Below are 23,455 nucleotides of genomic sequence, written 5' to 3' on the forward strand. Positions count from 1 at the left end.
AATACATTTTGGTTTATAAATTGATTCCATGATTTCTTTTTTATCTTAAATTGTTCATTTCTTCTATTCTTTCATTTCAGAGTATAATAAGACATTGAACTGCATTAATTTCAATAAAAACCTGGAAAAATTGGGATGTTCTAAAACTTTTGACCAATAGTGTATATAAAACAGAACTGAAAATGAAAGAAACTTAAAACCATTATTCCATATTTTGTCCGTATTTTAAACCACACAAAAAAAATTCAACTTAAAGGCGGAGCTCCAATGGTCAGTTTACATGTCTTGCAATCCTCCACACATACATTCCAGAATAGGGGAAAAAAAACTGGATTATTTGCATTTCTTTAAACCAATCACAATCGTCTTGGGCGGCGCCAAGTTCCGAACGCAGTGACGCTGGCTCTGCAAAATAGTCTCAGGTAGGAACTTGTTTTTGCAGCCTGCAAAAGAAAACGCCACATACAATATTAAATTAACTGGTCAAGCAATACAGTAACATGAACTATATAAAGTAGCTGGATACATGGTTATTCGTAATTTGTTCTTACCAGTGTATCGCTGTGTGTGCGCAACGTTAATGGCGGTCCCCGCCAATCGGCCCCAAAATCTCCCAGTTAGATAGTAACAGTTAGTTAGATAACAGCGTGTAGTTTGCTAGCTTTGGTTGAAGTTTTGGTTGTTTCCCGAAGAGAATGGAGTTAGACAAGGCCAACACACAGATCGTTGATCCAAACTAGTTTACATGTAATGCTTCATTTCTCAGGTCTTTTTGTGGCTCTCAAAGGAGCTTTGTCAAGCCTGAGAAAATAACCCTGGTGATGTCATAGTGATGTCATCAGGACTATCTCAGTTTAGAGACTGCACATTTAAAACTGAAAGCATGCATTACAATCCAGAGGTTTGGAGTTTAGTTGGAGGAATAGTTTGACATGTTGGGAAATATGCTTATTCGATTTCTTGCCGGGTGTCAGATGAGAAGATTAAAGATGCAGTAGGTAAGTCTTATAAAAGTAACTTTCTGTCATATTTGCTGAAACTGACCCTATGATCCAGTAGAACTACATGAATTATGTAATATAAAAAAAATCCAGCTCCTCTGGCACCACCTACAGCCTGTAGTGCCATTGGCAAAATTCCACGGCTCCCGGTTGATTTTCTCCAATCAGGGCCACAGGGGTGGTCTATCTGCCCCTTCAATCACTGCTCAGGCACGTACACGCATATATAGCGTTCTCCCCTCCTCCCTCCCCGCGCACGAGCTGCAGAAAAGTTTCCCAAAAATCCAGTGGTGAAGTGGCTTTTCAGAGGTGGCGTGAGCTCCGGGATTTTAAAGATCTGAAGAACGATGCAGACGTAGCCACATTTCTTCTCGACAGGTAACATAATTACCATGAATGATTTATCTTTCACTTGGTTATTAGTAGTCAAAAGTCCACAAAGCTACGTTGGTGAGGATAATAGTAACGTTTGCACAGTGGTCGGTCTAATGTGATGCTGAAATGGCTAACAGGAGCCTGCTAGTTAGCATCGTTTTACTGTTGGTGAGTAAAGTTAACAATGTGTTAGTGTTTTAGTTACTGAAAATGTTGTCTGACATGCAGTTCTGTCAAACTCCGTTGTGTGGGAGGGGCTTAGGAGACGGTTTGGGCTTCAGCAGAAAGGGGGGAGGGACTGAGAAGTTGTTGATGTTCAAATTTGTTGGCAAAGTCCTGGATCTTCACAATCTTACCTACAGCAGCTGTAATACCACTCAAATATTTTTGTGCTACATATGAAGCTGCAGCCAGGAGACCGTTAGCTTAGCTCAGCATAAAGACTGCAAACAGGGGGATGCAGCTAGCCTGCCTCTTTTCCAAAGGTATGTATTGACACAGCCAGGCTAACTGTTCCCCCCATATCCTGTCTTGATTCTAAGTCAAGCTAACAGGCTGCTGACTTAAGCTCTATACTTTGTGGTATTGATCTTCTCATCTAACGTTGGGCAAGAAAGTGAATGAGCAAACTACTATTGATTGCATAGAAAATGGCAGGACACATCATATCATCCTCTGGTGCAAATATTTTAACCAATCTTTTGAAAATGTGTCTTCTGAATCCTCCATGGGCCTATTGATGGGTGCACTGCTACTCTTTGAAATAGAGACATATAATAAATATGTCAAGATGAATCAGCATATCTAAATGTATTACTACTTCTCTTACTTAGATTATATCCATTTGGGTTTTATTACTACTCATCTAGAGTAGAGTTAAAGATGAGGTAAATGCACTTTTTTTACCGTTTTCCTAACTTGTGTTGTCTACTGAGAAAATCTAGTAAAGTCTAAGAGACAGAGTGAGAGGGTTTACCTGTTTTGATTTGAGAACGAGGGGACAACTCTCAAGTGAGTAGCTGTGATGTCATCCCAAGTCCCATACGCAAGCTGAGCTGTATCCAGCCCAGACAGAGGCAGACCGAGAGGAAAACACACCAGGCTGATGAAAGGATATGATGCACATACTGAGAGCATTCTTGAAGACAGGAGAGACGACACACTGTTCAGGTAAGACACAAAAGCAAAACAAAAACTGGCTTGAGGACACAAATGTAGCTGCAGCATCCGTCCACATCGCATTACCTAAAACATTGGCGTGTGTGTGTGTGTGTGTGTGTGTGTGAGAGATCGAAGCTGGGATACTTACTTGCACGCTGTAAGGGATGCATTTGGTGACACAACAGATATACTCTGATGAATAATTATACATCCCATAGCAGTAGGTGTATAGGCAATTGAATGTTAAATCAGCAGATCACAATACAGTGAGAATCCAGGACAGCGGGGGAGGCTGGCTTTAAAAGGGTTGCCCCTGATGTGTGTATTCACCGGGCTGGGATGGGTGTGGCGAGGAGCAGCAGACCACTTGTCCTTTCCATCCTCATCATTAATGTCATTTACACTCTTGCTAATGGCTCTCTGTGCACCAGCCATCTTTGCATGATGAAGGTCAGATCATAGATTTAGGAGGGCAGGTTAAGCTCTGCATTAATGAAGTGGAATAATTACCAATTATGCATGGAAATAGCTGTGCAAATGTAAACAGGGAAAATGAGCTGCATGGATTCCCTTATATTTCCTCTGTAACTGTTTCAAATATGTTGACTAATTGTACACAGTATACACAGTTGTTCATCACCTTGAAGCATCAGTGTAATGTCCTCCTGTGGAAGTGATCTCTGTTTGTTGCTACAGCTGTCAGAACAAACTGGATTCTGCCAGGGTTATATATACATTTTTAATATTCCCGATTATGAACACTTGAGTTGTTCCCCCACTTTACCTCAGAGTGCACAGTGGTTACCCCTTTCTTACTGTGCTCACAGCCAGTATGCAGTTTGGTATGAAAAATTCGCAATTACAAATCTGTCTGCTACTTCAGCACCATAGACAGTGCCTTGGATTTCCACAGCACAATACGACTGATATTTCCGAGCCATGGTCGGGTCCATAGATTCTGACTTGTACAAACCTAAGCCTGATAAAGGATAAATGAGTAAGGTCGACTAGGCCAACATAGTCAATAAAACAATCCCTTTGCCCCTGCACTTTCTCTGCTACTAAGGAATGGGGGGGTTGTAAGGTTAGCAAGGGGCATGCATTTTGGTCATTTTGACAGTGACATGTCTGTATTAATCTGTCACCAATTTACCCACATCCATTTCTTTTCTCAAGCACAGCCATGCTTCATCAAGCTGAAGAGAGGATAACTAACAGGACACAAGGAGGAACTCATTAATCAAAGCTTCAGTATGAGCAGGCCCTAAGGTGATCCTGCCCCCAGCCAAAGCAAAAATCAAAGTGCTGCAGTATCATCTGAGGAGCAAGTCACCATAAAGAAATCCTGCAAGAAGCCTCGTTGGAAAGATTGTAGCACACGGATTCAGCTCCGCTCTCTGAGAACCCTTGCTCTGTGTTTTTTCTTGCAAAGGCAACCGCTGTAAATATTTACATGCCGTGTCTGGCAGCTCTTGGAGACGGAGAACACCTTGAGATTATATGACTGTGACCTTTTAACTCATGGTAACCCTCATCTGGCCCTGCAGGCAGGGCTGGATGTGAGACGTGTGGGTTTTTTGGTTGCTGAAACAGGAGGGAACTCGATCAGTAGCTGTACTCTTTGTTTCGCGAATTTGAGCTGAGCCTCCCATTTCCTGCTTGTCTATTTTTTCTTCATCATTGCAAGCGTTTCATAGGAGAAAACCCAGATTCAAACATTCCAGGGTAACTCCCCACTTAACATGCCAATATATTGCCATTTAACTGAATGTTTGCAAAATATCATAAATCATTTATTTCCTTGTTTTTTTCATTTAGCTGGAAAATATATGGAAAATATGTGGTTGTGTTTTTACAATGTATGAAACAGCAATAATTTAAACACACACACACACACACACACACACACACACACACACACACACACACACACACACACACACACACACACACACACACACACACACACACACACACACACACACACACACACACACACACACACACACACACACACACACACAAAATGGGCTGTGCCATGTGTTCCCAGCTGGTTGACATGTTGACTGTGAGGGTGAGCAGAACCAGCCGCAGGGCCATGGAGCTCACCACCTACCCACAGATGCTCCAGGGAGACTACCACAGAGTGACCGGCCTCCACTACATGTCCTCTTTCTCGGATGCTGAGGACTGCTGTGATGACAGCAGCTCAGGCAGCTCTCTCACCTTGGACTGGCAGACACAGGGCACTGATGGCTGACACTCGACCTAGACATGTTATACTACCAAGACGTAAATAAACATGATAGAATACACAGGACGTGTGGTCTATTTGCAATAAACGGGATGATTTGAATTGAGGAGAAATAGGATTTGAGAGGTCTCTTATTTTAATTTTTTTACAATATTCTCTTTATTAGGAATTCTTTTTTGATTTTCCGATACGTTTTTTTAATTGTATATTTTATTACCCTGATATCTTGTCACCCAGTGGTGGAAGAAGTACTCAGATCCTTTACTTAAGTAAAAATAAAAATTCTGTGGTCTAAAAATACTCCATCCTTACTAGAGTAAAAGTACACAAATATTATCAGCAAAATGTACTCAAAGTATCAAAAGTAATAGTGCTTGTTATGCAGAATTTAACTTTTCTAAATTATATGTATGATTACATTATATCACCTATGAATATATGTTTTGTATGTAAAATCCATCTAAAATCTTAATCTGCATAGTAATCAGTAACTATTGTTGTTAAATGTGAAGTAAAGTGTTTTTTTTCTCTGAAATGTAGAAGTATAAAGTAGCATAAAATGAAAATACTTAAGTAACGTACTCATAACTAGTTACATTCCACCACTGCTTTCATCAATAAAATGTTTTCATCATACTGTACTACGTAACATGATGACATATTATGATGTTGAGCAACCAAAGTACCGCATCATGACATCACTACAATCTAAATTGTGTTGTAATTTTTCTTGTTTTGCAACCAGACGCTCAACCCATATTTTGCCAGCAGTCTTACATGACCGCCACAATACGCAAAAGAAAATAGATGTTGGGTCACAAAGTCAAATAGTTGAGTCATCTGTCATTTGAGTCAGATCATAATTCAAAACAGATCAAAATTATCTTCATCTGTGCCGTTCCTCCATTCTACATGAGACCCATGTGCAGTGGTGCCGTGTATACCCAAGTGCTGTACTTAGGTACAATTTTATGGGTACCTGTACTTTACTTGTGTATATTAATGTTATGCTATTTTATACGTCAACTTTACTACATTTCAGCAGGATATTGTTCTTTTTTAATAAACTTAATTTATTTGACAGCTAATTACTTTTCAGATTTTCAACAAAAAACCTATGGTTTAAAAAAAAACAATATAATAACTACTCTACAGTATACAAAGAAAATTGTTCAAAATAAATTTTAAATGTACTTTACTTCATTATTTCAATCTTAGGCTACTTCCACTTTACTATCTTTATAATTCAGAGGCAAATATTGTACTTTTTAACTTCACTATATTTATCTAACAGCTGGAGTTACTTGTTACTATAGGGAGTTACTAGTTACTTTTTAGATCATGATTTTACACAGAAAACCTGAGTTTTTTTTAAATTAGCCTATATATTGTTAAGGAATAGCTACCCTAGTTAAAAGTTTAGTCTAGTTAAGTCATTGTCAATGTATACACAGCACAAAGCCCTTAACAATATATTTTTTTCTATAGATGGCACTTTGCAGCCTAGTGCATGGAACTGATTATCAGACACAATTGTATTAAGCCACATTAATTAAATAACCTGCCACCTATAGAAACACAAATACAGTATACACAATATAAATCCCACAGCGGCTGCAGCCCTAAAAACACACACACACACACACACACACACACACACACACACACACACACACACACACACACACACACACACACACACACACACACAACGACTGAGTTTGTTGTTGTAGCCTACTTACCTGTATGAACTACATTCCTTGAGTTTTGTGCACCGCCACGTCCTCTTCAATATGCTCCAGGTTCAACTCTTTGCTCGTACATTCTGAGAGCATAATATAACCAGTCCACTCAGCCTATCTACTCCCAGTAAAACCAGTCCACTCAGCTTATCTACTCCCAGTATAACCAGTCCACTCAGCCTATCTAATCCCAGTAAAACCAGTCCACTCAGCCTATCTACTCCCAGTAAAACCAGTCCACTCAGCCTATCTACTCCCAGTATAACCAGTCCACTCTGTGTCCCAGAGAGCATGCTACCATGAGCATGCTAACGTTTACCATGTTAGCTAGACACAGCCATAAGACACAGCATGCACCTGTGACGCAAGAAAGTGGGTGTGTTTGATTTGTTTAACTTCGGGTGCTCACCTTTACAACACTTTACAAAGTGGTTGTATTATTTGTATTATAATTAGTATTTATTTATTTTACCAATAACTCCAAAACATAAAAAAGTGGTCTACATGTAGCCTAACCTACTAAAACCCTATGTTACAGTAGGCTTAATGAGAATATAATGAAGGTCTATTCGTTACCTCCACCCCTGCATTGTAGCTAGGCCTACTTTACTCGAGTAGCCTATTTTTTGCTACTTTGTAGACCTACTTAAACGTCACTACATTTCAGGGGGAAAATATCCTACTTTTTACTCCAGTAAAATTACTGTATTTGACAGCTGTATATTTCGGAATATGATATGAGTTTTTACAGTATTGTTAAGGAAAAACTGCCATACAATAAATTATTGCTTAACTCAACAGTGGTAAGAAGTAATTTGAAAATATAAAGTAAGATAACACTGACGGGCCATTTTGATTTGATACTTTAAGTAGCCTGCATGTTGTTGCTGATACTTCAGTAGGCCTACTTACAGATCTGAACAATTCCAGCACTGCCTAGCTGTGACTTATTGTAGCCTCGGGGAACCAATTTTCGCGTGCCAAGGTTTCAGTATTCAGTCTGGAATTCACAGAATTGTGAATGAAACATTCCGTGTTCCGTTTAACTTGTCATCGTCGTTTTGTGTGAGTGGGAGGGAGGCAATACAATCATCGCCGAGTGTACAAAAAGCCTCCACCCTCGGGCTCACTGTCACTTTTTAACAGCTTTACGCACACACGCACCAATCTCAGAGTTCGTCTTCCGTTTCAACACAGCTCAGTTTAGATAACTAAAACAAAAAACCATGGCAGACCTTATAAGAAATGAAGTTTTCTCCTGTTTTGTTTTCTACGGCGTGCTTCTGGTGATAAAAATGTACATTGTAGCAATAATAACGGGACAAGTGAGGCTGCGCAAAAAGGTGAGTGACTATGAATTAGAAAGGAAGCATCAAAGCGGAGAAAGCAACATCATTTCAGCAATGGGAAACTTTCACTGATGCAAACTTTTCTCCTTCTTCCTCTTCCCTGAAAGGCTTTTGCCAACCCCGAGGACGCGCTGAGACACGGAGGTTTACAGTATCACAGACAGGATCCATATGTGGAAAGATGCCGGAGGTAAGACAGAACAGAAAGTTCGACACTGTCACGACATGCTTTCAATTTGTAAAAATGCATATTTACTTTCAAAGTTACCAATCAGTTATTGAGATTAGTCACTAGCTGTTCTTGTCGCATCCACTGGTGTAATGTGAAAGTAAAAAGTAGGCTATAAGAAAAAAGTACCAATACCACAATGTAAAAATACTCCATTACAAGTAAAAGTAGCTTATAGCTAAATATAGGCTACTTAAAAGTATAAAGTATAATAGCCCTAGGCTACTCAACACAGGAAAATAGCCTGCAAGTGTTATATGGATTTTTGAACAGCTACTGATGTATTTAAGTAGCATTTTAGTAGGCCTATGTATTAGTTACTAATCTTAAGTACTGTATGTGCTGCAGGGAATGTTAATCTATTACTATGAATATATTTTATAAACTCATCATACTTAAAATCAAAATTTGTAAAGTAGCCTAACTATAGCTATCAAATACATGTAGTGGAGTAGGCCTACAGCTTATTTTTGCACTAATATTATCATTCATATCATTATCATTATTATCATAATGTGTACAACTTATCTTTGCATTTTGTACGTGTTTTTTTTTTTTTTTGTTTACATTTTTCCTATGTTGTGTTACTATACCTAGGCTACTATATGTGCTTCTGCAAAATCCCCCCCTGGGGACAAACAAAGTGTTTGGAATTTGAGAATCTGCCTCCTCCATTGGCTTCCAACAAGAGCTGGCAACCTGTAGGAGATGTGCTTCACTGCTTTGTTTTGACTTGTCAGAAAATGATCCATGACAGTAGTGAGGACAACACATGCTTTTCTACTTACTTTTTCTAAAATGCTCCCATTTTTTTCCTCTGTCTGCATATGGAACATCCGTGCACTTAATCCGTAAAACAACTGTGTGTTGGCAGTTCCAGACAAATCTTGATATATTTCTAAAAATCTGGCTTGGTTATTAATTCATTTTTGTAAGTTGCTACAAAATGGTGTGTTCAAGTAGTCTGCAAGCATAATCATTTCCGTTTGGTGCTGTTTCTGAAAGAACTGTGAACAGGGCAGGTTTCCTAGAATAATATTAAAAAGTGGTTCCCAGTGGGTGGAGGGGAAGCAGGAAAATAGTGAGTAGTCTGACTGGGCTGCCAAAAGGAGAAAATCACAGATGTCTGCTGCTGTGTGATACATTAGATAAGCAGGTCTTGTCCAGACCGAATTAAAGTGATGAGACTCTTTAGTGAAGAATTACAGAATCCAGAGTGTTACAGTAAGGCTTTTTTACCCTCCAGATTACCAATTCTCCAGGTAAATTGCAGAACAAACAACAACATAATCCAAAGTCACTGAAATATGTTAATGGTGAATACTACACTACCAGTCAAAAGTTTGGACACGCTTTCCCATTCAAGTGAATGGTGAAAAACGTGTCCAAACTTTTCATTGGTACTGTATATATCATCAATTCAGTGCGTCATAGGTAGCTGAATCACAACATTACAGGATATTGAAAACAGATGTGTGTGTGTGTGTGTGTGTTTGTGTATGACTAAATTTCCTTTTTTCCTCTATAGAGCTCATGTTAACGACATGGAGAACATCCTCCCCTTTCTCTTCCTGGCTGCTATCTACTCCATGACTGGACCCTCACTGGCTGTGGCCCGCATTCACTTTCTGGTCTTCTTCATGGCCCGTGTGCTGCACACCATTGCCTACCTATTTGCCCTGCGTGCACCGACACGCTCTCTGGCCTACACCGTTGCCCAGATACCTTGTATCTCTATGGCTGTGCAGATCCTAATAGCAGTCGCAGCGTATGCCTGAATATCCAAAAATTAGACTGAACTAGCTGTTCTTGCTGTAAAGATGCCGATTACAATCTGTTACCTGTGTCAGAAAAAGCAGGAGGATGATACCGGAGAGGGGAGGGAGAGCATAAAAGACAAAAATGTCAGTGAGAGTGCAATATAAGGTGTGTAATTACACCACAGCCTGTTTTTTTGAGACTTTGTCAGTATTGTTATTGTTGTATTTAATGTTGAAATGTGAGAGTGCCCTGAAAGTTATTTGAAGTTGACATCCTGTACTGTACTATTTAAAAATGCAAATGAAAGTTGTGGCTCGTATATATGTCTTTTTAACCAGTTTTTGTTGAAATTACCTGATGGAATTTAAAAATCTCTGATGTACAGTTGTAGGTATTTAGTTTAGGCCACTTTGGATATTTTCCAGCACTGCACTGTACGTTCATCCCTGCACTGCTTTTGTGTTTACACACAACACAGACCACCATTTATGTGGTGTTGTATCCTCTGTGGCTTCATCTGTTTCCTGTGTGGTTATTCCTTCTGTTGTGTTAACATGTGTTTGCTTATATGTTCAGCAAAAGCATAGTGGATCCTGACATGATGATGTGTTGAAAGACCACTCAGGGAAATACAGTATAATGCTATTATTGTGTGAGTGAAACTGTCTCTCAAGTTAAGTCAATTGTAAGGAAGACGAAAGGAATCCTAACACTGAGTTTGGACTGAGAATAAATGTGGAAACAACCTGCAGAGAACAAAAATGGTGAAAGAATTTTATCTGTGAAAATGTATTTGGAGGCTATAGGTATTGTAATAATTTATTATTCAATTGAATGTATACAGTGATGTATTTGAACCCCTTAATGTGTTTGTAGACAATAAAACAAATAACACAAACCCAAGTTTACCTGTGTGTTAATTCAGTAATTTAATTGTCATTTATTAGAGTATTCATTGTATTGACTTTGCCTGGTCGTGCAGAGACAGGAGTGTGTTCTGGTGTTAAAGGGACAGGGCCCCACTTTGTGTGTGTGTTTGTGTATGAGAGTGAGATGATCCAAATGTCTGCAGCAAAGATCCAGCATTCCTCCACCTATTATGTAAGATATTTGGCTGTGCTGTGTTCACTCTTGTATCCTGAGGGGCCCGGAGGGTGCTGGGAAGCCATTAAGACTTACTGCAGAGGGCTCAGCCATATATTTATATTGAATATGATTACAGCATGTGTGGTCTGCATGTCAACCACATCACCTGTTGCATCATAAGTGAAATGTTATGTTTTTTTTAATCACATTGTTGACTCCAAGCTATATTTTCCTTGCACTATGATTTCCAGTATTTCCAGTAATCCCATTTCCAGTGATGACTAAACTTGAAATTACAGAACTATAATGTTTGGTGATTATGGAGGGGTTTTTTTTCCAAACAAAAGAAAAATAACAATGGGTGAGAACATGGGAGGACTGGAAAAGCGTAATCCTTTGCTTTGAGTGAATGAGCATTAGCAATACATACGATCTGGGTGAAACATAAAGTTAATCACATACCAGGGACACAGGGGTGTGACTATATTCTGTATGAGTCAGCAGTGGGTTCGTCTCAACCTGTCTATATCTTCAGGGTAAAAGGAAACAAGGACTCTTTCCTCTCTTTTTGCACGCTCTCTTTTTCAGCCGATGAGGTTACCGGTGCGAGGCCTGACTCACAGACAAAAATCACAGACTATAATGTGAGTAAATGTGTTGAGTAACTGGAAATGTATGACTATATAAAAAGGTTGCTTCCGTCTTCTTCTTTTTTTTCATGTAAGATCTGGTTGATGACTCCTACAAAAGCTCTGTTTTCGTTGTCCAGGCCAGTCCCAATCTATAGAGATCAGTTTATATTTGCTGGGATGGTCTATTATTTACTTGGTGTAGGCTTGCCTCCTTCAATAAAGTGAGAGCACAATTAGCGGCAGCACTTACTTCAACGAGTAAGAAACTAAGCAAACATATTGTTTGTGATTTCATCAAAGTGCAGTTACATCATTATTTAATATCCCCACCTTGTGTCCACAATCAGCACAAATCAGAAGTTTTAAAGGTGCAGGGTGTAGGATTTAGTACCATCTAGTGGCAAGGTTGCAGGTTGCAACCAACTGAATATCCCTTGCTAGATAAGTCTGTCAACGCGTGGTCTATATACAGTACTTCGATGTTCCAATTCCGGGATTGCTCCGGTGCCGCAGGAAATTCCGCCGGATGCATATATTTTGCTTAGCGCCGCCCATGACAATTGTGATTGACCCTCCTCCGCTCCACAGTGCGTGGATGGTCTGGCAAAGCGAGCAATGCGAGACTTGCCTCACACAAATTTGCGTTATTCAACTAGTAAGACAAAATATCCAACTAGTACAAACACGTGTACATCTACATAGTACTGACCAAAAGCCAACAATTGGAAGAACCGGACGTCTGATATCAAAGATGTGGAATAAATGCTCAAAGGGCTTGCCATAGTGAAAGCACGTCCCGCCCTACTCTACCTTACTCTGCCTCTGATTGGCTTACTGTGATATTCTTACCCTAACCCGAACCAATCTCACTCCTCATGCCTAAACCTTAACCAATCCTACTCATATAGTGTTCAACATTTCCTGTGTAAGCTATATGATTAGTAAAAATATAAAAAAATAAATCAAACATAAAAATAGGCAAACAGTTCAAATTTCATAAATATTTATTACATATCAATGAACAGAATCGACTACTTTCACAGCAGTGGTCTACAGCACTTGTTTAAAATAATTGCTCAAATTATAATCATAATAATATTAATAATAATAATAATATAGTTCAGTTTTATTTGAGGCCACATTTGATACACAAACATTTACAAGTAGTACTTGGCATTAAAAACGATGGCGATACAATATTTTAAGACACTTGGTGTTTTTTTTGTTAATTTTCTTTCATTTTGATATCACAGAGAGGTTCAGCAACAGTCTAAACAGTAAATATAGATTCAAATACAAAAAAACAACAACAACAACAAAAACAGTAAAAATGCCAAGGGGAGGTAGGAACAAAGAGTACGTGACAGAAATACAGGAGAAATAGGAACATCATAAGTGGGAGAAGTGTCACAAACTGTAACTGCCAGGCATCCCCCCTGTCACCCACACTCATTCAGAGTAATAAACATAAAGGTAGAGTACCTTTGTAAAAATCCCCCCCATCCCGTTCTTCTTCCCTTTTTAGATTTTCTGAGTTGTGTTATAGTGCTGGAGGGGTTCACACTGAGAGAGGCAGGAGAAGAGGTGTTAGGGGAAAAGAGGAGGCTCATGCAAGATGTGAAGGCTGCTGTGTTGTCAAACCACCACAGAGGCGCTCTCATACCTTCCTACATTAGCAGTCAGAACCACTGCTCCCAGTTTGTTGCCCTAACTACCACTGGATCCTTAAAGCTTTCTCTTTTGGTTTTTACTGACTGCCTACTGTTCATTTCCCTTTTTCATGTTAGATTCAGCGTGACGTAACTTCCTTAGTGCTCAGTACAACGGAAAAAAGTGTATTTATACGAGATAATGCAATTTCTCAAGAAACTGCAGTGGGATTGCTGGCTGCTGAAAAGCTGACTACCTGCCTCAAAGCCTAATGTGAGAGTATGTGGCAGCAGTTACAGAAATATCAGTAAATTGTTTTTGTTTTTTTATACATTTAAACATGTATGCATGCATGCATGCATGTGTTTCTCATATAGTGTATGTGGACATGTGTGTGTGCATTTGTAAAATGAGTTCCTTCTTTGAAGGGCCATGACTTTTTTTCGGTGTATGTGTGTGCCAAGAATCCACAAACTCCACTTAACTGCAGAGGGACTCTTGGGTGAGACTGGTCGCCTTCTCTAGATTCACATGAGGGGCAGGAAGCAATGAAAGGAGTAGCAGTTAAAAATGTTAAAATGTTTGTAAATGACACTGGTGTTTATCAGTAATAAAGCTTCTGTGACACCACATAGATCAGAAAAGTAGTTAATCTCAATCAGCTGTGTGACTCCTGGGGAATTTTTTATAGAGATTAAGCTGAGAGGAAACACTCAAACTCTAGCTTATTACTCAAAGAGTCCAATTCCTATCAGCTAGATTTTTACATAATGAGAGAGAATAAACTTTGCTGAACGTGGCGCAGTAATATTTGTATTTGTGGAGTCAAAAATGTGGGAAATAGGGTGAGCTCAAAAAGTCCCCTTTTCTGTTTATGTTCCTGACATCTCTTGTCTCAGTTCACATTGGAGTCAACGGGGCAATTGGATAGCACTAATGTCGATTTGAGGCTCTTAATGCAAAATGTCAGTTTGCTTAGAGAGTTACATTGTGTCGTAGGAGGATGAATTTATCTATGTTTTGCTGAAAAATATTGTATGGAGAGTGAAAAAGTAAGAAAAAGTTTAACAGCTCAACCCAACTCTGCTTGTGCGGTCACCCACTTTAAGTCTTAAGTTTGAGCACGTAAGAAACATACAAAATATAAATGTAATTTCCGATAATGCCCTGTGTTTAGCGTGAAGCAAGTTTCTGCGTTGAACGTGTCAAAAAAAGTTGGACAATGTTTTCTTCGGTTCTACAGGAAACCTTCTTGGGCTTCAGACATCTTTTCTGAGTCCTTCAATGTTATGGAAATGCAATACAAAATTGCCGGAGTACTTCTCCCTTTTGGAGTTTGAAACACGATTGGTTTCAAATTTATAATTCTAACGGTAGTCAGGGACAAGTGGGAAGAAAATGTTTCTTGTCCAGAGTTAAAGTTGTCCTTCCAAGAGTTTTTGAATGAAGACAGTTAACGTTTGGTTATGACTACCAATAACTGCTATCAGGGTCTGGCCAAAAAAAAAAGTTAATTAATCAGTAAATAAAACTATGTGTAGGTGAGTTGGCTTTCAAGACATGTATAGCTGTTTTCCAATGAACACATGAGATGTGATGGGAATAAAAGAAAATTGGAGTGCCACTGGTGTCCCATGAATTGGCCCATAATTCATAGCTGCACCTTTGCACCAGTTGTCTCAGCTGTAAATCAGAGTTTTACTGGACATGTGAAATAAAAACCAGCAGGGCTTGTGCGCTCGGTGCTAAATCCCTAATAGGGTTATTTCTTTTATAGCGTTTCCCCTTTTTTATGCTTTTTAGTTTTAGTTTGTTGGTTTTCATGGACAGTTATTTTGCAATTCTTTATTTTTAGTTTACTCTTGATGTTTAGTTGGGTAAAGGCAGCAATTTCCTAAAGGTAAAACTATTCAAATTCAGAGTATGTTTTCTGTGTGTATTTGAAATGGGTAACTGTTTAATATAAGCAATAATGTTTCAATAATTGGGAAAATTTCAAAATGTATTACCTTTTTGCTCATTCCACATACAGAAAAAGACCAATTTGAAATAGTTCACACTTAACTTTATTTTAATTAGTAGTCCAGATAGTTTTAGCTTTTTACTTCTTAACAAAATTCTGCTTTTATCATTTCAGTTTACGACAATATACTGTATTTTAACTTTAGTTTTTGTCTACATTTTGTAGTTTTGTCAATAATTCCTTTGCTGTTCTATCCTCCCTCAGGCCATCACACGTGACAGTCTAGTAAAACATCCACACTTCTTCGGTTGTCTCAGGTTTTGGTTTGCTTTATGTTGCTATGTTTGAGATGTCGCAGACCTCATGGTTTGTAAAGAAGCTATTTTTTGGTGCAGTCAAGTCACAATACATGCAGCAAAGGCAGGTCATGCCGATTTTAGGACACCTCATTCTTATGTGGTTAAATGAGTGCATGTGGCTTTAAGAGAGTGCCTCAAGTATGTGAATTTATCCAAACTGAATGGAGTTGTGGGGTCACCATCGTAATCTAAAGTGGACTACAATCATGACTGCTACTTTCAGACACCAGAATACGGTGACTGTTAATTGTTTAGTTTAATGGAGGATGCTGGGAAATGGCACTTGTGAGAGACATATGCCTCCAGCCCTGTCTACCTGTATACTGTGAATAAGGAGAATAATAAGGACTAATATGTGCAGAGCGCATAAAACTTTTACATACTTTTACTAAATATGGGAATAAAATGAGCTTTTATAATATATCTATAAATATGCATCACAGGCATGTCAGGCATGCACGCCTGTCACTGTGAATGCATTTTCATGTATAAACAGATGTACACATACATATCATACAACATTTGAAAGTGGATAGGAAATAATCACATAATACAACACATATTAAGCTCTAACAACTTCAGAGGGCATTGTGTACGTGGAGATATTTGTCGTGCCTAGGTGCGCAGATTTACATTCAGTTTGTGGTTTGGGATCAAACCTTTAACATTATCTAACGGCTGTTGCAGAACTCTGAATAAACCACGGCATTTTACAAGGCCTCACCGCCTCTTTGGGTTATTTGCTGTGGGGCAACACAAACACCCAACACACAGTGGCTGAGGGACTGCTCGCGAAAACAAACGCACACATTTTTTAACTCCCACTGCACCCATCTTGTCCTATGAATGGGGAGACCCAAGATACAGGGATATAAAGAACAAAAAGAAAAAAGAATTCGACAAACAACAAATTAAAAGCAAACCAAACAAAACCATAAAATAATGGTGACAGAATGGGAGCGGGTGGGCAGAGAAGTGCACGGTGGGATTGTCTTCACTTTAGGTCCAGGACATCTTCTTCGAAGGATGTGGAGAGGGCAAAGGCGCTGGCGAGAGGCGGGCTTTCTGCTCGCAGCACCACTTTCTCTGGCTCGGCCTCCGAACTGGACGAACAATGCAGCTGGACGTCCAAGTCTGATTCAACAGACTCTGACGCTAACCTGTTGTGCACAGAAATATATGACTCGAGCTCATATCACATCATGCAACTATTAAAATAAACAACGTTGCTGCTATTGAATCTCTCACCTGTCACTGTTTGTTGACGTCAGTGCTCGTGCTTTGGGGTCCTCCTCAGTGTTCTTCTTGCTCAACTTCCTCTGTTTGACTGTTCCGCTGTCTGACTTCCCACTTGGTTCCTCTGTCAAGCCTTCGTAAGTATGAGGTAACAGAAAATGTACGTGAGTTAAAGGAATAGTTCGACATTTTGTGAACTATGATTATTAGATTTTTTGCTGAGAGTTAAATGAAAAGACCCATACCACTCTAATATATATATCTTCAATACAAGGCTACAGCTAGCAGCCAGTTAGCTTAGCTTAGCATAAAAGATTGGAAGCAGATTGAAAACTAGCTAGCCTGGCTAGTTTTGAAAGTAACAAAACCCCCTAACTAGCATCTCTAAAACTAAATAATTATAGCTATAGTGACAATTTTATATTATTGAACGTCCCTTACATTCAAGCCTATGCCAAATTAGCTCAAGTGATGCGTTTTACATCACCGCTGAGAAAGGACAACAGCAGCGTTCAGCTTTGGAGACGAAGAGGAAATACAAATTACAAGGTAAATACCTCTTCTGAAGAGTCCATCATGTTGATTTGACGGGATAAACGCTACTAGCAACTGCGTGGAGGAGCGGTGGTGGGTGGTGCGCCATCACTTCTGGCTTGTGTCATGTGGACGCGCCGACAGTGTTGTTGTCATTACTTCATTACGAGAATTCCTCATAGGGGGGCGACAGAAACTACGCACTGTAGCTTTAACACGTTATATCTTGTTTGTTTAATCTGTAACAATTTTTTTTAGAGGTGCTGGTAGGTGTATTTTGTTATCTCTAGACAGAGCCAGGCTAGCTGTTTCCCCTGCTTTCAGTCTTTATGCTAAGCTAAGGTAAAAGGCTGCTAGCTGCAGCTTCATATTTAGCCTACAGAAATAATAAAGGTATTGATCAATTTTATCCAACTCCCGGCAAAAAAAAAAAAAACCTACTAAGCCTATTTTCTCGATTGTCAAACTATCGATTTAACGTGTTGTGTTAAATATATTCACATAAAGTAAATTTGTTATTTAGTGTTTATCTTTTTTTTTCTTCACTTTACCAAGCAGCTCCTTCCGTGTGCGGCTGGCTATCTCTTTGATCTCCATGCGGGACAGGGAAAGCGAGTGTGTGGCAGAGATGAGGGGAGTCGGGGATACCATGGCGGGGGCCGGCGTCGTCAGCACCTTGTTGACCAGAGGGGACTTGAGGGGTCTTTCAATGCTGCGGCCCACCAAGTTACACAAAGGGATCTTGAACATTTGCTTACATGCTGGTTCACCTGGGAAGAAGAAAGATGAGTGGGTAAAGTGAAAGAAGGAAGGAGGCAGGTAACAAGAGAAGACATGAAACAAGAGATAAAAAGAGCAAAGGTGGGAATAGTGTCGGAAAAGAAAAACATAATGGGTGAGGATAGTGTAGCAGTTAATGAGAAATGTATGAAACTCCTGGCCTGAAGCATATAAGTGTTTTTTCCACGTTTTAGCTAATTAGCTACAGAAATACATTCATATTCAAAGCATCCCAGTGACTATATCTCGAAATAATTTGAAATGTTCGACGTCTTAGGGAAGTATTTATTTGATTTCATCCTGAGAGTTAGATGATGTCTCATGTCTGTCTGGTAAAGAGGTGCATTGTGACTTCTGTCCATAAACTGGGTATTACTCTTTCCAAGAAAAATTTGCTTACCTCTGGGACTTTAATGTAGTTAATGCTAATACATGAGAGGCACAAACTGGGGCTAGCTGTTTCCCCCTGCTTCTTTATGCTAAACAAACAAAACATTAAAGAAATGTATTGATCATATTTCAAATGTAACAAAAAAATATGCATAGAGGTACGAATATCAAGGATCACATTGAAAAATGATCATTATACCATCTTGTAATTAAAAATAAAAAAAAAATAAAAATAACAAATATGACTAAACTTAACTAACTGCCTCCTAATTATCTTCATATTTACCGGACAGATATGAGAGTGGTATCAACACACTCGTGTAATCCTTGGCAAGAATGGGAATAAGCATATTTCCCAAAATATCAAACTATTCCTTTGAAACCCTCTCAGTGGTGCATTCAGAGACCCTCTACGATTGGCTGACTAAAGCATTTCTCTCATGTGTACTGATGCAAAATCCAACTCACAACACAAACAGCAAGCAAACCTACTCTATATTGTTGTTGAAAGCATAACGTGAACTGGTCATTTCATGTTTTTAAAAAGAGTACTTCAATGCACTATTACAGAAGACTTTTAAAACAAACACTGATTGCAACTGCACAAAAATAAAATAAAAGTGTTTCTTGTGATGGATAGCTAACCTCAGCAAGTTTCAAATGCTGCAAGTCAATTTTTATAGCACAACAGTAAACAGCGACTGGCTAGAATGTAAGAAATCAGTTTTAAAAACTAAAATATGCTAAATTAACCTTTTTTGTGACTTTGAGTCGGTAGGTTGACGAGCTGATGCAATAGAACCAAACCTCCATATTCAAATGAAGACACTCTAAAGTGATTAATAGTCCTATTTACTGAAACAGCATGTGATCTTAAAATTAATCATCCTTACTACAGAGAGCTAATGTGATATAACTGTTCAGTTGTAGCCATTTATAGCAGACCATCTATTATTCAGCAGAGACTATAAACGCTTAAAGTCTGTTTGGGACACATTAAATGGATGTTTGGATTTTTTCAAATGGCATAGTCTGCAGTGTGCCAACCTGCAGTGCTCAATTGTGCCATCGGGTAGCAGTATTGCAGTTCAGCAGCCACACTGCTCCATTGAGGCACGCTGATAGTAACGTGGATGAGACTGAATCAATGTGGAGGCTACGCTGCACAAAGAGGACTGTCTCATCTGAAATGTCAGGGGGTGAGAGGTGAGTAAAGAGCAACGGAGAAAAATAGAGGGTCCCTGCTGATAGGTGACAGGTACACTGTGTTAGTGCTGTTACAGATCCTCTCTCCTGTACTTGCGCTGTTGTACAGCGAAAATGGCAATAAACCAAGATGCGGGGAAAGCATGCAGTTATTTTGAATATATAATCACACAGATCAATATATTCCACATGCGTTTCTGGACCAGGGGAAGTGTCACACTGCATCACACCGGCAAATGAATTAAATATAAATACTGGGGGTGTTCATCATTAATTGAAGTCAAATTCTCCACAGCAGAGAATTTTTTTTGCTGCAGGACTTGTGTCCATGTGTTTAAGCCAGTGGAGGGAGGTGGCAGCTAGCAGCCACATCAGTAACATCTTGTTCACATTACTGATGCTATTACATCACATGAAAACCTCCCCAAGGAGCAGATACGGCAGGCGCACAGGCAGTTAGAGGATGGGATTTTTGTCAGCACCCCTTCCACCTCTCTACCCCATCTCCCTTGACACCCCCTTCCTCACTCACACCCAGATTGTGGCACCGCTGTTTGGACTACCGCTTTGGATCGAAGAGAGGGCTGACAAAAGTCTCCATGGCGACAGTGCAATCTGTAAATCATGCTGCGGCAAATGTGTCTTCTCCTTCCCTCTTTCCCTTTTCTCCCTGCTTCTCTCCCAACCTCCAGCTTGTACACAACCCCTCGCTTTTCTCTCGTACTCATGCATACCTTTTTCTGCATCTCCCCTTCCTCACTTCACCGTTATTTTAAAACCCTCCGCCTTGATCGACGTTATCTCCTCTGGCTCACTTTTTTACTTTGCACTCTATCACCCCCCCACCCCCCCTCACTCTCCCCTCGCACTAATGCTTTAATTAGTTAAGACAGAAGGGGGGATGGGGAAGACATAATGTTCACTTAACATTCAACCAACGTTCAAGTCAACATGCCGCCTTGGAGCAGACAGTGGGGTACACTCTAGGAGCATGTGCATGTTAGTGGGGCAGCATTATGAGCATTATATTCATGAACTGAGGACGAGTTGTGGGAGAATCCTGCAGTACCTTCAGCATCCTTAGACATGTACAGGGAAAGCTTGGTACCATAGGGGATCCGTATAGAATCTGAACCAGGGATGAAGAAGAGGGTTACACAAACTGCACACACACACACACACACACACACACACACACACACACACACACACACACACACACACACACACACACACACACACACACACACACACACACACACACAGTAACATACATTTAGGGCACACACGCACGCACACACACACACACACACACACACACACACACACACACACACACACAAACACACACACAAACACACACAGTAGGTTCTCTGTTAGGTGTATGAGTCCCAGTGATGCAGAATCCTATGCATAATGAGCTCAAACAGAAAAGAAAACATGAATCCCTTCGAGAGAAATGATTACCCGAACCAGCCTAAAAGCATAAAGCTCGTCCTTGGCTAATTGTAGCAGCGACAGTCAAACCTTTCTCCCTGTTAGCCTAAATGGAACCTGTAAATACCTGCTCCCACCAGGAAAGCAGAGGACTGGCTTGATGGTGCTAACAACCAGGATATTTTAATAATTGTTTTCCTCGAGTTTTGACCTTTCCTTCAGCCGTCAGAATTACACAGATGCATCTGAGGATGCCTTTGTGTCTCTTTTAACAAATAGAAAGTCTAATGAACAACAAGAAGTTGATATTGACTTGATCCATCAGTCCGTGGTGCTCATGCTGAATGACAAACCTCCTGTATGTCATTCACGACAGCTGTGCATCACAAATAGTCACCATTTTAAAACAGTTGTAGCAATTTGGAGGTCAGCCGCGGGGGGAAGGGAGACTCCGAATGGTCAAATACACAATAAAAGATTGGCGAGGGGGTGAAAGTGGACTGCAGGGTGGGAAGGAGGGGCTCTTATTGATCCTCAATCATCCTTGAAAGCATGCTCTGTCTCTGAGAACTCTTATTGTGAGCTTTGAATGGTAGTGAAGGTGGAAGGTATGTGGGTGATTAGTCGGTTCCTCTTTTAGTAATTTGTGGATTTTAAGTATTGAGAGGATCATAGGGTTTCAGACCTTTAACTACAAATTACATTTACATAACTGCCAACCAGTTACTAGATTGAGTTCCTACCTATGTTGCAACCAAAGGTCTCCATTAATTTAATTATAGTATGAAAATCAATTTGCAAGACAGACATTGTGTTGCTCAATGTCATTATCATAGCATTAACATTAGGTTTTATGGATGACTGTTTGAAAATGGTGTGTTCTAGCTTATTACTCTTGGCAAAGACCTCCATTTTTGTCAGAAAACTATCAAAACACATGAGTGAGCCACACTGTTGCACTGGGTGACATGTTCCATTATTATCGTGAACATGGCTACTGTTTATTTTGAGTCAATCCCACATACACAGTTCTGCTGCTGTAAATGCTCACTGAAGCACAACACATGTATTACACTGCAGCTGAAAATAGTCCCAAACAAATGCACTAATTACTACTGTTTGAGAAATATTTGCTTAAAACTACAGTGCCCAGCTGTTTTAGGAAAATACTTAACATTTTAAGAAAATCAAACTATATATGTGCGTCTCATTCTTAAAGCTTTACATCATTAGTAGGAACCAATGAGGTTGGGGCTGAGTGCCACGGACAGAAGATGGAAAGTATTGAGAGATGGACCAATACTTGGCCTTGGTGTTTTTTTCCCCAGTTTTTTCCCCTGAATGTTTTCTATTTAGCTATAACTGATAATTTAATGTTATAGAGAAATACAAAACATATATATAAACCAAGTTTTTGAAGGCTTTAAAGTAGCTGCAAGTTGATTTTCATATTGTACTGAAATAAATCGAAGCAAATGGCTGCATGGTCGGAGATTTATCGGAAATCTGGGAAAAAGGATCAGCCATAATGTAAAGGTAACAGGCTAAAATATAAAAAAAACCCAGTAGGGTTATATGAGGTATAGTAAAAAAAAGAAGCTACGGAAAGGAGACTTTGTGAAGATCTGGATCTTTCCAAGTGTCACTCTGAGTAACGCCAGCAATGAGGACATTTTGACATAAGACTTAATTATGTCAGTATTGTACATTGAGGATGAGGTTATAATGATGGGGGAGATCAGTGCAATTAAATATCTTGCCCTAGAAAACGACATATGATTCAACTGTGAGATAGTAAGAACTCTGGAGGAGAGAAAGGCTGCAAATTCAATGAACCGTTTGGCTGAGATACGTTTATGTAAATGGTCCTCGAGCTCTAGGCCAACACAGCAGCCTCCAAAACAGATCTGCAGGCAACGTTGACATTTGAAAACCTTTCAAACTGAAGCTACTACTATCAACATCCGCTGGTGCTTTCGCTGCGCAGGGTTTACCATCACCGAGTGGTGAGGGGAACACGGGCATCTCGTAGCCGGTGGGCGTCTGTGGGGAACTCTGGGAACTGGTGTCTCTCGAACTGCAGTTGGAGGCTGAGCTCACCGGAGCAGACGAAACAAAATAGATGTCCGACTATGGGTGGAAAAACAGAAGGACACATAGAGGAAATGAGGTCAATAAAGAGACACGGCGAACATGTAAAGATTCCAGGAAATATTAAGAGGAAAAAGGGACAGAAAGGATAGTTAGAAGGTGAAACATATAAAAAAAAAAATCGAATAAGGATAGAGGAGGACAAAGTATTTTTTTATG

The 23,455-nt window shown here is 39.7% G+C and overlaps 2 protein-coding genes and 2 long non-coding RNA genes across 6 annotated transcripts in view; 2 read left to right on the plus strand and 2 right to left on the minus strand.

The window, feature by feature from the left end:
- Positions 1–130: 130 nt before the first annotated feature.
- LOC120544883 lies at positions 131–6,720 on the minus strand. Its single transcript, XR_005636597.1, has 3 exons — positions 6,534–6,720; positions 2,353–2,538; positions 131–443 (listed from the first exon to the last, which is right to left on the minus strand). It is a non-coding gene; the product is annotated as an uncharacterized LOC120544883 (long non-coding RNA).
- LOC120544882 lies at positions 1,743–5,133 on the plus strand. 3 transcript variants are annotated; one of them, XR_005636596.1, is made up of 3 exons: positions 1,743–1,861; positions 2,368–2,546; positions 3,714–5,133. It is a non-coding gene; the product is annotated as an uncharacterized LOC120544882 (long non-coding RNA). The 3 variants fall into 3 exon arrangements; XR_005636594.1 differs by having other exon boundaries at positions 3,719–5,133; XR_005636595.1 differs by having other exon boundaries at positions 2,414–2,546; positions 3,719–5,133.
- Positions 6,721–7,482: 762 nt separating the features above from the next.
- On the plus strand, positions 7,483–10,775 carry ptges (prostaglandin E synthase). The gene is made up of 3 exons (XM_039778736.1): positions 7,483–7,876; positions 7,990–8,072; positions 9,640–10,775. The coding sequence occupies exons 1-3, from the start codon at positions 7,760–7,762 to the stop codon at positions 9,887–9,889; spliced, it is 450 nt and encodes a 149-aa protein (XP_039634670.1). The 5' UTR covers positions 7,483–7,759; the 3' UTR covers positions 9,890–10,775.
- Positions 10,776–12,579: 1,804 nt separating this feature from the next.
- The window catches only part of garnl3 (GTPase activating Rap/RanGAP domain like 3), a 56,936-nt gene continuing 46,060 nt past the window's right edge, over positions 12,580–23,455 (minus strand). Inside the window, exons 27-31 of the mRNA XM_039779850.1 lie at positions 23,140–23,275; positions 20,778–20,837; positions 17,884–18,102; positions 16,811–16,931; positions 12,580–16,722 (exon numbers count right to left, since the gene is read on the minus strand). Coding sequence (XP_039635784.1) covers positions 16,557–16,722; positions 16,811–16,931; positions 17,884–18,102; positions 20,778–20,837; positions 23,140–23,275 — 702 coding nt within the window. The 3' untranslated portion in view covers positions 12,580–16,556. The remainder of the gene's footprint in view (positions 16,723–16,810; positions 16,932–17,883; positions 18,103–20,777; positions 20,838–23,139; positions 23,276–23,455) is intronic.

Source organism: Perca fluviatilis, chromosome 17, assembly GCF_010015445.1.
Source record: "Perca fluviatilis chromosome 17, GENO_Pfluv_1.0, whole genome shotgun sequence".
Lineage (NCBI taxonomy): Eukaryota > Metazoa > Chordata > Actinopteri > Perciformes > Percidae > Perca > Perca fluviatilis.